This window comes from Bombus impatiens, unplaced genomic scaffold, assembly GCF_000188095.3.
Source record: "Bombus impatiens unplaced genomic scaffold, BIMP_2.2 scf_0019, whole genome shotgun sequence".
Taxonomy (NCBI): domain Eukaryota; kingdom Metazoa; phylum Arthropoda; class Insecta; order Hymenoptera; family Apidae; genus Bombus; species Bombus impatiens.
In genome coordinates this window covers 1,650,389-1,664,685 of record NT_176438.1, presented here as the reverse complement: position 1 = coordinate 1,664,685, position 14,297 = coordinate 1,650,389, and the positions used below count along the sequence as shown (strand labels likewise).

At 27.2% G+C, this 14,297-nt stretch overlaps 2 protein-coding genes and 2 long non-coding RNA genes across 8 annotated transcripts; 2 read left to right on the top strand and 2 right to left on the bottom strand.

The window, feature by feature from the left end:
- The first annotated feature begins 30 nt into the window (after positions 1-30).
- LOC112212222 lies at positions 31-1,752 on the top strand. The gene is made up of 2 exons (XR_002946041.2): positions 31-1,106; positions 1,394-1,752. It is a non-coding gene; the product is annotated as an uncharacterized LOC112212222 (long non-coding RNA).
- LOC100749981 lies at positions 1,737-2,982 on the bottom strand. The gene is made up of 3 exons (XR_004461056.1): positions 2,829-2,982; positions 2,471-2,577; positions 1,737-2,127 (listed from the first exon to the last, which is right to left on the bottom strand). It is a non-coding gene; the product is annotated as an uncharacterized LOC100749981 (long non-coding RNA).
- Positions 2,983-4,594: 1,612 nt separating this feature from the next.
- LOC100745075 (serine/threonine-protein phosphatase 6 regulatory subunit 3) lies at positions 4,595-10,872 on the bottom strand. Of its 4 annotated transcripts, none has more exons than XM_012382940.3 (19): positions 10,467-10,872; positions 9,788-9,867; positions 9,565-9,716; positions 9,326-9,447; positions 8,965-9,132; positions 8,649-8,827; positions 8,474-8,584; positions 8,252-8,387; positions 7,943-8,095; positions 7,747-7,860; positions 7,587-7,651; positions 7,293-7,491; positions 7,099-7,200; positions 6,844-6,941; positions 6,557-6,638; positions 6,290-6,488; positions 5,741-6,143; positions 5,487-5,654; positions 4,595-5,398 (listed from the first exon to the last, which is right to left on the bottom strand). In XM_012382940.3, the coding sequence occupies exons 1-18, from the start codon at positions 10,524-10,526 to the stop codon at positions 5,507-5,509; spliced, it is 2,571 nt and encodes an 856-aa protein (XP_012238363.1). In that variant the 5' UTR covers positions 10,527-10,872; the 3' UTR covers positions 4,595-5,398; positions 5,487-5,506. The 4 variants fall into 4 exon arrangements, with proteins under 4 accessions (XP_012238363.1, XP_012238370.1, XP_012238378.1 ...); XM_012382947.3 differs by having other exon boundaries at positions 5,492-5,654; XM_012382955.3 differs by having other exon boundaries at positions 5,497-5,654.
- A 572-nt stretch (positions 10,873-11,444) lies between these two features.
- On the top strand, positions 11,445-14,210 carry LOC100749863 (kelch domain-containing protein 4). Of its 2 annotated transcripts, none has more exons than XM_003484666.4 (8): positions 11,445-11,734; positions 11,981-12,151; positions 12,237-12,472; positions 12,549-12,715; positions 12,787-12,936; positions 13,006-13,224; positions 13,297-13,653; positions 13,981-14,210. In XM_003484666.4, exons 1-8 carry the CDS (start codon positions 11,621-11,623, stop codon positions 14,157-14,159), a joined length of 1,593 nt encoding a protein of 530 aa, XP_003484714.1. In that variant the 5' UTR covers positions 11,445-11,620; the 3' UTR covers positions 14,160-14,210. The 2 variants fall into 2 exon arrangements, with proteins under 2 accessions (XP_003484714.1, XP_012238555.1); XM_012383132.3 differs by lacking the exon at positions 11,445-11,734 and adding an exon at positions 11,743-11,874.
- The last annotated feature ends 87 nt before the right edge of the window (positions 14,211-14,297 follow it).

Below are 14,297 nucleotides of genomic sequence, written 5' to 3'. Positions count from 1 at the left end.
AACGCTGCAACGATGCAAGCTCCTAACCCCCTCTGCTCTTCACCATTTTGCTGCCAACGGCGCAACTTACACTACCGTATAAACCGCACTTGCGCCCCATCCTCTCTTCTTTTCATTCAACCATAAAAATTTGATTTTACGTCTTTCAAATATTTCGATGATCGTTTCTAATGAATATTTAAACTATATTTACTTTAATTCATATAACATGCACTTTTGTAAGACTAAAATAACTTTTTGTTATGTATGTATTTGTTATTACAAAACCGACGTCCATCTTTATTGAAATATTAATTATACTTCAAATACGTTGAATTCAAACGACAAAAAAGTAACGAAATATGAAGTTGTCTCACTTACAAGAGACAGTTATTTTAATAATTTAATGTATATTAATTATAATAACATATATTTAATTTTGTAATAATTAAATATGACGTTCCCGAATGTACTTTTTCTCGATTACATTTACAACTTTATTACTAATTTTATCATACATTATTTTATTTCTTCGCGCAGCATATTATTGGGTGTTCATTTTCTATCTACGATACTGGTTTCAGTAAAATGTACGGAACCATTGGTCAAATCAATATGCGCGCGCATGTCGATATGTACTCCATATTAGGGGGAAAGATATTAATTCGTTAAATCTGGTTAAATATAGAAAATGTACAAACACTTCACCTTAAGAAAGAGCCATAAAATATTTGTTATATATTTATTGTATAAATCATATCGTTTAAAATGAAATAATATGAAATTAAATAAAAAGTAATTTTACATGGAGACTTTAGAACGCCATCTAGATGGCCCTGAATTAATGAATCAATAATAGCGCCCTCTTTACAATAGACTTGCAAATTGAAAATATCTAAATTAGGGGAAACCTTTGAAATAGGTTCAAAAACTACAGAAATTACAAAATTCTCAAGAACTTAGTAATTAATCTGTACAATATTTTATATAAGTTCTATTCAATTTATTTTACTCCTTCCAATAGCCTCAAAGAAGGTAAATTATTGCTAATTAAAATTACTGGACAGTTTTAATATAAAACTTCAAAACGTTTTGATATTCTTTGCTAGTTTTATTTTTGTATTAAGGTACGCCTATATTAGTACATATATGTCGTTGAAAAATGAGTACACTAGTGAAATCTGATATCCTTTTAACATAAAACAAAATCAGATTAAGAGATAAATATATTTTTGCAATAGAATGATGATTTATTTTCAAATATAAAAATTCATTGATATTCAATTCTATGAATAGATGATCTAATTATTATGTTTATATATAACTATAAATACAATTTAATGTAAATAAATACATTCAGTACATGAAATATTCTAGGAACAAAAATTTGTTTAACAAAATATATCTATTTCAGTACAATGAAATAATAGAAATATGAGATAGAAGTTTTCATTACATGAAGATACATGATCTACAAATAATATTAAATAATATTGAGTGTACATATGTGTGTGGTAAGATAAACATTGATACATTACATTATGTTAACAATTATTGAATTAATTTCCTTTTCTAATGAAAAATATGTGTAAAGATAAGTCAAATGGGAAATTCGTTAAGCAAATGAATATCTACAGATATGGAGTATATATACTTTCTTTATGAAAAGAATAAAAAAGAATAAAAACAAGAAATATAAGGAATTATTTGATAAGGAAAACAATTTTACATCAATTATTTAATAGATAAGCAAATAATGAAACCATTATAACTGATAATAATGAATTATTTCCTTTTACTAATTTATTATTTTGTATACATATAGTTATCTTTAAAATACAGATGTATTTAGAAGACAACTAATATATTATATATAATGTAACATAATATAAGAGTAAATTATGGCCAAGATGGAGGTTCTCCGGGTTTTAATTCTCTTCCATATAAAGCTGATTTATCACGATAGTCACTCATCAATAACCCAGAGCCATATTTGTAAAGTTGGCGCGAAGTGTATATTACACACACAAACATAACAGTTGCTAGAGCTTGTTTAGACACTGGTGATAATGCTGGCATTCTAAATGTTTGATTTTAGTTGCTCCTCTGCAGCTAATTGTTTCTTCCACAAATATGTATGTCTCAAATCTGCACAAATAGCAAATATAGTGCAAGTCGGAATAAATGTCACAAACCAGTATTTTCTAAAAACTTGAAAGGCTCTGGCTATCTCCATTAAACTAGAAGATAAACATTGAAAATAATATTTTGTCAATTAGGTATAGAACATAATTATATTCATAATATCTCTTATGACATGATAAAAATAAATAAGAAAGAGTACTTAACAAAAAGCAAGTTTTGAGAATAATTTAATAAGTATGGTAAATTTCAAAGACGAAACCAAAATCGCTACACACATTCTTAAAATTGAGTATGGAATAATGTAAAAAAATAAAATATGAACACAAAAATAATAATAAATTTTTACCTTTCTGGAGATTGATATGTATGCTTCGCAACTATGCACACTAGTATGATGTAATAACGTAAAATACAGTTGACTGTATTGACTTCAATCTTCCTTCTAAGCTACCACTAACGATAAAAAATATCAATGTTAGCATATTTTTTTTAATGTATATAATTGTAATAGTATATCAGTCGAATAAATATTTTAAATATATACTTATGATTAATAGATTACGAATAAAGTTTAAGACGTCAACAGCATGAACACAACTTCATTTGCGATGTAATACAAACTTGATTTACAGATGAAATATGCAAAAGATTAATGACTTTATAGAATTTCAAGGAATAATTATGCTTTTAGAAAACGTTGCTACCGTTTCAGAACACCAGATTGTTTATAAAATTACGTAACTAATGTAAACAATCCTTGCATAAAGATTCTTGTAAATTTATAATAAAATTCCACGTTATATAACGTAATGTATTGGCACTATTCAGAAAGAGGTCTCTAGTGTCTCGAGATTGTGTGATACGAAAATGTTAAAATGCATGGAATTATTAAATCTATTAATCTATCTTATATTTCATACTTTGTGTTAGCATTATTATAATTATTATCTTATGAGAAATTTTGCGAGAATTTATTCAATTTTGAAATTTATGTAAACAAAACTGTTCTATTCAGATAAAATATTTCTCTCAAACAAAGTGATTGGTGTTGAGTTATTAAATGTACAATGAAAATTCTTGAAAGATAAATAATAAGCTACCGTTTTACTTGCCATAATTAAATTAAGAGTGCAAATGTTATTTGTATTTTGAATATTTTATATAGTAAATTTAGTATATAGATTTTATGAACTTTATACGCAGTTTTGTACATAAATGTCTGCCTTATTTATTGCTCAATTAAGAAACTTCTTAGAACAAAGTTACAGTATTGCAAGGGTCACATGTAACGATAGAAATAGCTTCCTTCCATGATCATTTTTCTACGAAATTTCAAGGTCATCGCCGATTTTTTTAAATAGAATCTTATATTTATTTTTCGATATCCTTGTAGAGCGTGAATAAACAAACTCGGCGACCTTAATGACCATACTGTTACAGTTATTTAATCTTGAGATATTTGCGTCAAAATTATATTTTTTAAATTATAATTACTCTGGATTATAATTATTGCGTCTGAATATTATATACATTAGATATATATATATAATATTTAATTATGTTTAACCGGTATATGGCAAAATTAGAAAATTCAAATTCTAGAGCTCTGTTTAAGAAAACACTGATGACTTGAAATCTTGTAAAAAAAAATGATCATGAAAAGAAGCTAGTTCTATGGTTACATGCGGTCCTTGAAATAGTGTAACTTTGTCTTGAGAAGCTTTTCATATAACAATAAATAAAGCAGATATTTAGGTGATCCTATTTAGTTGTATGCTCTATATAAGAAACTAAAAAATAAAAATCCTTGTCATTTCTTTTTAAATTCTTTTTATTAATATGAACAATATTATTTGTAATTCATTAAGTTAGAAGCTATAACATTTTCTTGTTGTATTCAAATACTATATTTAAATATGACAAGCATTTAGCATTATCATTGGATTATGATAACATGTAATTTAATTAAATAACTAAAATACTGTTTGTACGTTTTTTTAGTATGTGGTAAAATATAAAGAAATTTTATGATTTTATTTTCTTATTTAGAAATATCTTGATCATGTTTGCAGTACATTTGAGTTATAGCATTTTCCATAAAAATATTTTATAATTTATAAATCAATGAATTAAGATATTATATCAATGTTTTTAATTATGATATATATATGACATCACGAAGTACGTTTATAATTCTAATATTACATAATAATATGAAACAAAAATATTAAGAATATCTTTTTTTAATTTTGAACACTGCTTATATTTATTACTTATGTACAATATTTCATGTACGGTACTATAAACACATTATTATACCCAAAAATTTTCAAAGCAAACAAAATTTCTTAGACAATTAGAAAACAGATCACAAAATTTTGTTTCAGAAAATTATATACATATTATTGAAAATACAAATTATTTAAAATTTCGATCCTTGCAATTTAATACTATATTTTTTTGGAAGATCATTTTGAAAAAACATTATAGTTATTAAGATTTACTAAAGTTTCTTCTCTGGAATGCAAATGAAAGTACATTCGTCATTGAAATACTTCACTACATTACATATGTATACATTGGATGAGCACTACCATCAACGTAATAAAAATACATAATTTTCTTTCTTGTTTATATCGCATCGTTGCACGAGCAAACGTTTAATCAAACAATAGGCACTGCACGTAAGTACCTTTGCCTTATCGAACGAAGAAGCAAAAGCACCAGTTTTTTTTATTAAATATTATTATTTACGGTGATTCTTTTTAAGCAGCCTCGTATCAGTATCACTTAAAACATTACAATATATGTATGTATGTGTATATGTATGTATGTACATTCACATATATACACACACATCAGCATGTAATACTTTTGTGAGAACAAGTATCGGGCGACCAAGTTAGATTTTCTTGGCATTCGTCGATTTTGTACAAATTGTACTTTATCTACTACATCATGCTAATATATTATACCAAATTTGCAACACGAAGGATGTGTGACAATTTAATCAAATTTTTGTATTAATTACGTACAAATAACAACCTAAAGAAATTTTTAATAACAATGTCCATTAAGAAAATCTGGAAAATTGTATTTCACGAAGTTGTATTTATAATTGAAACTTTGGCGATCCGAGAACATAAACATATACATCAAGTAATAAACTATTCATAGTTGAGCGTCGGTTAGTCTTTTACTTTTGAATCCATACTTATACCCTGCTATGAGTTGTTACCCAGGCGCCAACGCAATGAAGCACAATTAATGTGATCTAATGAAAATATAGGGACGTAATATATATTCTGATCATTCGTACAAATTTATACTTGATATGACTTTTTGTTGTTCTATTGCAATACCATACTCAACAAATAATTTTTCATTTGGTATCTGTTGACGATAATACAGCTTCCGATGATACATTTTTTAAGTTACATGGGATTTTATAATCGCTCGAAGACTTTTCATTTTGTACCGTAGTAGTCGCAACTTCCGTATTCTGTATGTTCCCTTCACACTTGATTTCTCTAAAGTTTGTAAATATATGTTATATATTTTACATTATATTTTTAAATATGCAATACTTATAAATATATAAATGCTTTTTATTTACCTGCTATCTACAATTTCACTTGGATTTGCATTTTTATCGGCAGTACAACCAGAATACAAATTACTCTCTTTACTTTGATGATTTATATTTGTTTCTATATATGAAGCGGTACTATCAACTGAATCTTCAATTTTCATGTCACCTGCTCCAACAGCTTCTAGAGTTGCTTTACTTCCCAATGCAGTATCCATTTTATTCTCCACTGTTATATTCGACGTTTCCTTTTTACCATCATCACACAATTTATTATCTATTATCACAGCATTCCCCATGTTAAGAGTGTTTTCGAAGTTATCAAAATTTGCCCAGCCAATAGATTCAACTGGTTCTGACGGCATAATGTCCCATGGATTCACCTCAGGAAGTGTAGTATTGGTAGGTAATGGTTCTGTTGAACCCCAAGCTGAGATAACAAATGTTAATGCAGCAGTGTCGTAAATTTAAAAATTAAGTGTTGAGAATTTTTGTATTTGAAACTGATGGCGAATTGAACATTTATTTCGTAAAAAAAAATAAAAACTGAAGGTAATTATGAAAATTAATCCATACACTCCGTAGAATCAATTTCCATATGCATGTCTCGTGTATCCTCATCGTCTTCATCGGATGAATTAGAATCATTATGTTGCTGCTTTGTTGGCCAGTCACGTTTATCTACAACCGTCTGAAAAGTGAGTTCTCCTTCATCTCCCCATTCGACTACTGTATTACAGTCCTCTAGATCGGCCTTTTGCTTTTGCTGACATATCTATATAAAATCGTTAAAAGTTAAAGCTTGAAATATACATGAACAAATTTTATTAACGTAGCTTGTACCTTATTGAACATATCTTCCCTTTTGTCTAGATCTTCTTCGCTGATAGTAAAGCTCATCGTTGTTAATTGATCAACTGAATTACTATAATAACATTTATAAAAAAGAAGAGATATTGTGAAGATATGTATAGCTTCATATTATGTTCTTTTATTATAGTACTATTTTCCTAATTTTTCTTTAATTGTTATGCAACATAGAACTTTGTAATCATGGACATATATACAAATACAATTATAATAATTATCAACAATAAAGTGTTAGTAGTAAAGTATATATTTTTACTTACTGAAGAGCGTCATCGCCATCATTAAATTGATCATCGTGGAATCCAAAATTTTCAGGAAATTGTGTTGTCATATGTTGTCCCAGGTAGTTGGTGTAAAACTATTTATGTTGTATAATATTATGAAAAATAATAAAATATTATAACTCACAAATAAACTTTCTCAGTCTATAACAATCTATTCATTTTATGTACATTTTCTGCAACCTTTCTTTTTATTGTCTATATTCACTTTGTATAAAAATATGTTATACTAACCTGTTCGACTCGTTGAACCTGAAGAAATTCTTCTTGCGGATAAGAACTATATTCATCTGGATTTTCACTGGAGCTTGTCATGGACGCTTGAGGTTTTCCACCCTAGAAATTCGAATTATAACTTAAGCAATGATGGATGATTTTAATATTAATAAAAAGATAAATGATATTTATCTAATAACTTATATACGTACTAAAAGAATTTGATGTGTTTTGTTAATTTTTGTCAATTCAACATTCACAAAATTATCCCATTTATTAAGACACTCGGGTGACAAATTATCCTTCAAGAATTTATCTAAATTTTCATTTTTTTCACGTTGATTAACAATGTTATTTGCAATGTTTATTAAATGACCCATGTATCCTTGCTTATTTTCAATTTCTTTATTTCTAAAATATAAAAACGTCCGTTTTTTTTTAAATTGGTGTATTACTGTAAAATATAAACTTATGCAATATTCTTTTACAATTACTATTTAACTTACTGTTTACTGTCATTTTTGTCCCATGCTTCCAAAATTCGATCTATCAATCTGCATTTGTTAAATATCTAAAAATTAATATAATTACATTAATCAAAAATATTTGTACTTATAATATATTATAAAAATAAATATTTTGATTCTTATTGATTGCAATACTTACATTAACATAAATAATGTCATTTGTATCTTTAAAATCACAATTAATAGCTAAAGCCAAGCAAAATTGTACTTGAGTATGTAGAAAATTGTTCCACATATATTTAAAAAATAAATCCTTAAAAAGAGCAAAATTAATCTCTTATTCATCTTTAGTACTATAAAACATTGAATTTTGAATGATTATTAAATTCACTTACAAGTAACGTTTGGAATGTTCCTAATTCTACTAAGGCTCCATAAACCTTTACATTTTCAGTTGCCATTAATGTTGTAAACAACTTTGCAACATGTAAACGCGTAATACCAACTGGACATTCTAACACACCTGTAGTTGTCTTAACAGGAGGTTTCTGTAGTGTAAAGATATGATTGTGAAAAATTATATTAAATAAAATAATTTTTTGCATGCATCGCGAAGATATTTAGTTTTTATAAAAATATTAAACAATATTATAAACCATATACATTTGTTTAGAGAAAGCGTGTAATATTAATATAATATTTACATAAGGTGGATCGAGTAGAAGTTTATGAAGCTGTTCTAGGTAAGGTAAAGTTGCATTTGATATTTTTATTCGTTCTTCACTGTCCGTGATGTCATCTTCAATACCATTTCCTTGAACGCTATCCTCATTTCTTCCACTGAAATTTCAAACATAGCTGTTAATAAGATATGTAAACTTTCTTGCAAGAGGTTAAAAATTTTTTTAAATAATTTACATCCTTACTTGTTAGCTTTTGGTAAAAGTGTAAGAAGTACCTGAATTCCACCAAGAATACTACTTTCTAGTTTTTCTCCAGTTAAAATAGTCTCTAGTAACAGGCTTACTGTATCTGCTCTGTAATAAAAAATATAATTTAAATATCTTAAATTGTCTTTATATTTCTATTATTTATACTTACGACTCAAGAGTATTTAAAATAGGATCCGGACCAGCACGTGCTGTAGATGTACGTTGATATTCTCTTGCAGCAGTGATCATATCACAAAGTAATTGTGCAGCATTTGCATGCTTACTTGGTTCAGAGTTTGGGGACAATAATTTTACCACTCTTTGCACTAATTGTTGACTATCCAACCACTGTTAAACCAATAAAAAATAAGTACATAAAATTTGAAACACAACAGTATAGTCAAATACAATAAAACAAAACAAAACACTTAAATTTTGCATACAATTAACTACAATATTAAAGATAAAAATTTCAAACTTCTTACATTTAATATATTTTGCCGCATATTTCCTTCAACTTGACTAACAAGTTTCAGTACTAAGTCCATAATTGCAGATGTCTCTAAATGTTGTAAAAGCAGATCGACACATGTTTGACGACTTTTCAAAAACTCTAAAAGCTGCAAACAAGTGAACTGATACGAATACCAGTTCTGGTGGAGAAGATGGAAATATGGGATTTGAAAGTTCAGGTTATGATCAAGGAATAAAAGAAAGGTAATTTGATATTTAATACTTATAATGCAATTATACTTTAATTACAAAAAGTGTTATTATGTAAAATTACTTTCTATATTGTTTTATATATTCAATTTTAGTAAATTTAATACATTAATTTATAATCACCTGAACAGTTTTGTGACCAATAAGTACTCCAATAGTCTTGCTAAAAAATGATGCCAACAGAGGATTTAATGGTTGGTCTGTATCAATAAAAGAATAAAGTTTTGCCAACAATGCTTCGTTGCCTAAAATACAATGAATTTTTATTAAAATCCTTTTTCATATTTCAGATTATATATTTCTTACATTATAGAGAAAAAAATTAAATTGTTATAAGTTTATTCAAATAGGTTTATTCAAACCTGCTAATTTTTCATTTAAGACTGGAACATCACACGTTAGTAGCTCACAAGCTACATTTGGATATTTATAGCGCCATCGTTCTTCTATATCTGTTGATGGTTCTCTAGTTGTAATTGTTATTAGCTCTTCCATTACATCAGATCTTATAAGACTATAAATAATATTATATTACGATATGTATATCATTTAATATTTATAGAAATGTGTTTTAATCTTACTTACTAATCTATAAGTTTCTTATTTTGGCTTTTACATTCTTGTAGTATATCCTCTTCATCCATCAATTCGTGCAACGTAACATCCTAAAATTATAGAAAAAATTAAATTTAATTTCTTTAATATTAGCATAAAAATAAATATTTAATAAACTGAAATGTAGATTATTACAAGACATCATTATTCCTTTTATAGGCTATAAAAGTATCAAAACCATAACTAAGATAGTTTAAGTATTATATGAAAAGATTTACTAAATTATTGTAGAAGGAACAAGGTTAAAAGAAAATATATAAATACTATCAACATAATAGTAAATATTTAAATCTTATGACAGTTATTAAGCATAATATTGCTTTTCAAGAAAGCACTAATCATTTTCTTCATCAGATATTACATACTGTCATAAAAAATTTAATGTTTTGCAACATTTCTGAAAAATTATTAATATATTTTACAAATTTTTATTAAGGAAAAATACTGAAACTATATGAAAGAAATAATAGCATATAAGAAAATAAATAATAGACATAATGTTGAGTTAAGTAAAACGATGAAATAAGATAGAAATATAAGAGTAAAATGTAGATTACATTCGTGGCTTGGATTCTCGACAAATCTTTTTTAATGTACAAAATTTAAATCATGATGAAAAACAGTTTTATCTGAAAAAAGACTTCTTTACCTCTTTGTTAAGAAGAGCCTCGATATTAGGGGATGACACGTAATTATTTGCCCAAAACATGATGCGACCACGTACCTCGCCTTACTCGACCACGATACAATTAATCAGATGTGAAAATAATCACAACATTGAAGTGGCCACTAAAAAAATAATGTAATGCTTCGCGGGACAGAGAGCCAACTAACATTGCATGAACGTATTAGAACGGTAACAATGCTGTGAATAATTGCAACAACTATCTCACAGCGTCACTGTGAGGAATACAGTAATAGAATTTTTTTTAAATAATATGATCTTCAAAATATCACTTTTTCTTCGAAAAGTAAAAATTCTTATTAATTGTTTCAACTTTGACGTTTGCTGCAGAAGCACATACTTGTGATCGACTTCTAACCGAAGAAACGTAACTCAATTCAGAACATTTAGTTTCATGATCAAAATTTAAGCGCGGTTTCCATTGCGAATAGATACTATAATATTTTTTAAAATTTAAGTATTAAAAATGAAAATTTAATGAATATAAATAAATTATATTTTAATCAAGACAAGTTTCTATATTTATATAGATATATACATGTATCTAGATACAGTAGAAATACAGTGGTGGTAAAAAATCGAATAATTATATTAAAAAAAATCATAAAATAATGTTAATAAAAAATAATGTATGATTTTGTGATGTTCTAGATAAATATATGTACTTATATATGTAAGATAGAAGTAAAAATAAAATTAAACTTTACTTTAAGGGTTTAAGAATTATTCACTCTTTTATTTGCAATTTTGTAGTTTTCGATGTGTAGAATCTGAAAATCTGAAAAAAATTCCACATACCCAAGTCGGATTCTACAGGCCGAAAACTATAAGATTGCAAATAAAAATTCGCCTATAAAGAAAGTAAAATTTAACTTATATATATTGGCTATAATTTTTTAATATACATTTTCAGAAAAATCTGATTAATTTTTCTGGCTAATAAAAAAACTACTATCTTCTTGGTACAAAATGTAAATAAGTTTTAAATACTGTACTATACAAGTACATATGTATTTTGATCGCAAAGCATGTAGAGGTTGAGGCGCTCAGACAAATGTATTGACGTCGCGTAGCTCGCCATAAGTGTTTTCTACTCTTCAAAAAACTTATCATATAAGATGGGTAAAAAAGATAAAAACAAAAAAAAGATAAGTGGTGGTGCAAAAACTGCACTTAAAACTGAAAAAAAGCTGAATGCTAAACAAAAAAAAAAATTGGCTACACTTGGTGAGGTTAGGAAAATATATACATAAATATAAGAAATTAAAGCATATTTATAAAACTTCTAAACATTTCTAAAAAAAGTCAGATTATAAGTCAGATTCAGTATAAGAGAAAAATATTTTTATTGTATGTCATCCCTATTTAACATGTAATTATAGTCTTAATATAATTTATTATCCAAATATTATAAATGTGATTCATAATGCATAATTCATAGTGCAGAAATGATATTGATTTATTGTCATATATTACAGGAAGATATAGAGAATGTGATTGCTCAAATTGAAAAAGAAGAAACTAAAAGACAACGTGTTATTGAAAAAGCAGTAGATCCACCATCCAGACGTGTAAATTTTACTTTAACAGCACATCCTTCCAAAGATGAACTTATTATGCTTGGTGGAGAATTTCATGATGGACGAACAGTAAATTAAAAAGTTTTATATGTTAATATAAGAATTCATAAATAATAATGTCTACTTCTCTTATATGTTTCATATTTATCTGCAGACGTTTGTTTATGGAGATATGTTTATATATAATTTAAACAAAAATGAGTGGATGATCATTAAAGCACCTGGTGCTCCTCCTCCACGTTGTGGTCATCAAGCTGTAACTACAAGTACAAATAAAGGAGAACTATGGGTATTTGGTGGTGAATTTTCAAGTCCTTCGGAATCACAATTTTATCATTATAGAGATTTATGGGTTTATCGATTTGGAGAGAAAAAGTGGGAAAAAATTTTGTATGTTGATCATATTTTTTAAATATTTTGCAAGTCAAAATTTTCAGTTGCTTATCTCCTTTAATTCCCTTTTAAGATCTTCTGGTGGGCCATCAGCCAGAAGTGGCCACAGAATGGCTCATATAAAAAAACAGTTGGTAGTATTTGGTGGATTTCATGATAACTTAAGAGACTATAAATATTACAATGATGTACATATATTTAATCTTGAAACATATGTATGGCACAAAATTGATATAATAGGTAAAATCTTAATAAATAAAAATTGTAGTTTACAAGCAGATTATTATATCAACATATCTCATATGAATCAGGTACTCCACCGTTTCCAAGATCTGGATGTATACTGCTACCAACACCTGACAATAAACTCCTTGTATATGGTGGTTATAGTAAGGAAAGAATAAAAAAAGATGTTGATAAAGGCTGCATTCATAGTGACATGTTCTTATTGACTCCTGAGAGTAAGCAATTTTTTATATAAAATGTTTCATATATTAAAATTTTAAATAATATTAAATATTATGTCACAGAAAATGATCAGTCAGGTTTAAAATGGAAGTGGGTGCCTATAAAACAATCAGGAATTAAAATATCACCACGATGTAGCGTACCTGCCACTTTGGTTCAACCAAATTTGGCTTACTTATTTGGTGGAGTTTTTGATGAAGAAGATAATGAAGAGGAACTTCGTGGAATATTTTACAATGACTTAGTAGCTTTAGATTTAGAAAAATTTCAATGGCACATAGGTAAATATATTAATTAGTATAAAACTTCTCTTGATAGAATAATAGAATAAATGTATTACTGTTTACCATCAGTAACACTGAATGGAAAAAAAGATATAACTACACGACGTCGAAGAAGAAAATTGAAGGACGATGATGGGGAAGAAAATGATATCGAAATGGAAGATGACAATCATATGGATACGCAAGAACCACTCCCTACTTCTGTTGAATCTAGAGTTATTGATGATGATGGAATCTTTACAGTTACAATAGGACCAACACAAATATCTACTATTGATAAAAAAGAAAACATATATAAAGATGTGTTTGTTCCATCCCCAAGAATGAATTCTGGATTAGTTGTAAAGCACAATAGCTTATATTTATATGGAGGCTTATTTGAGGATGAAAACAGACAATATACACTCAACGATTTTTATAGTTTAGGTAATAATTTATATATACGTAATTAATTTGATAAATGTTGTGTATATTGTGCATTGCTGAAAAGATGACCAGCACAACAGTACAGGGATCGTTCACCGTCACGCATTACTATGTTGTTTTGTTTATATATGTAACATTTATATATTTAACGCTTTCGGCCAATACGCGAAAGTATCGGCGGATACTTATCTTTATGATTGTGCTAAGTCTATACGAGATAACCAATCAGATCCACATTCCTTACTCTAATCATCATTTTAGTACGCACAGTACGTACAATAGAAACTTATAAAATAAAATTTGTTTCTAATTCGTTTCTTTTTATAGATTATCGTAAATTAGATGAGTGGAATACAATATTAAGGGATGATTTGTCTTCACAAATTTGGTATGATTCCAGTGATTCTAGTTCAGACAGTGAACACACAGATGACAGTGATGAAAATGACAGTGATGAAAATGAGAGTGATCCTATAGACAAGCAGATGGATGTTGATAAAAATTAATGATTCCATTGTATTATACAATAGAATGCCTTAAATAAATTATGTTTCAAAAAATTATTTTTAATATTTAATCTGATTTCAATCACCAAATTTCATCCTAAAATATTTTTTAACGTAATTTATTTAAATTACATTTCT

What these genes read in the sequence shown, in the direction of transcription:
- LOC100745075 (XM_012382940.3), bottom strand. Translation starts at nt 10,526, where the DNA reads ATGTTTTGGGCAAATAATTACGTGTCATCCCCTAATATCGAGGCTCTT. An exon ending in GGGAAGATATGTTCAATAAG is followed by an intron (nt 6,489 to 6,556) that starts GTACAAGCTACG and finishes GATTTTATATAG; the next exon opens with ATATGTCAGCAAAAGCAAAA. An exon ending in GGAAATTGATTCTACGGAGT is followed by an intron (nt 6,144 to 6,289) that starts GTATGGATTAAT and finishes TTGTTATCTCAG; the next exon opens with CTTGGGGTTCAACAGAACCA.
- LOC100749863 (XM_003484666.4), top strand. Translation starts at nt 11,621, where the DNA reads ATGGGTAAAAAAGATAAAAACAAAAAAAAGATAAGTGGTGGTGCAAAA. An exon ending in AAAATTTCAATGGCACATAG is followed by an intron (nt 13,225 to 13,296) that starts GTAAATATATTA and finishes GTTTACCATCAG; the next exon opens with TAACACTGAATGGAAAAAAA. An exon ending in CAACGATTTTTATAGTTTAG is followed by an intron (nt 13,654 to 13,980) that starts GTAATAATTTAT and finishes TTCTTTTTATAG; the next exon opens with ATTATCGTAAATTAGATGAG.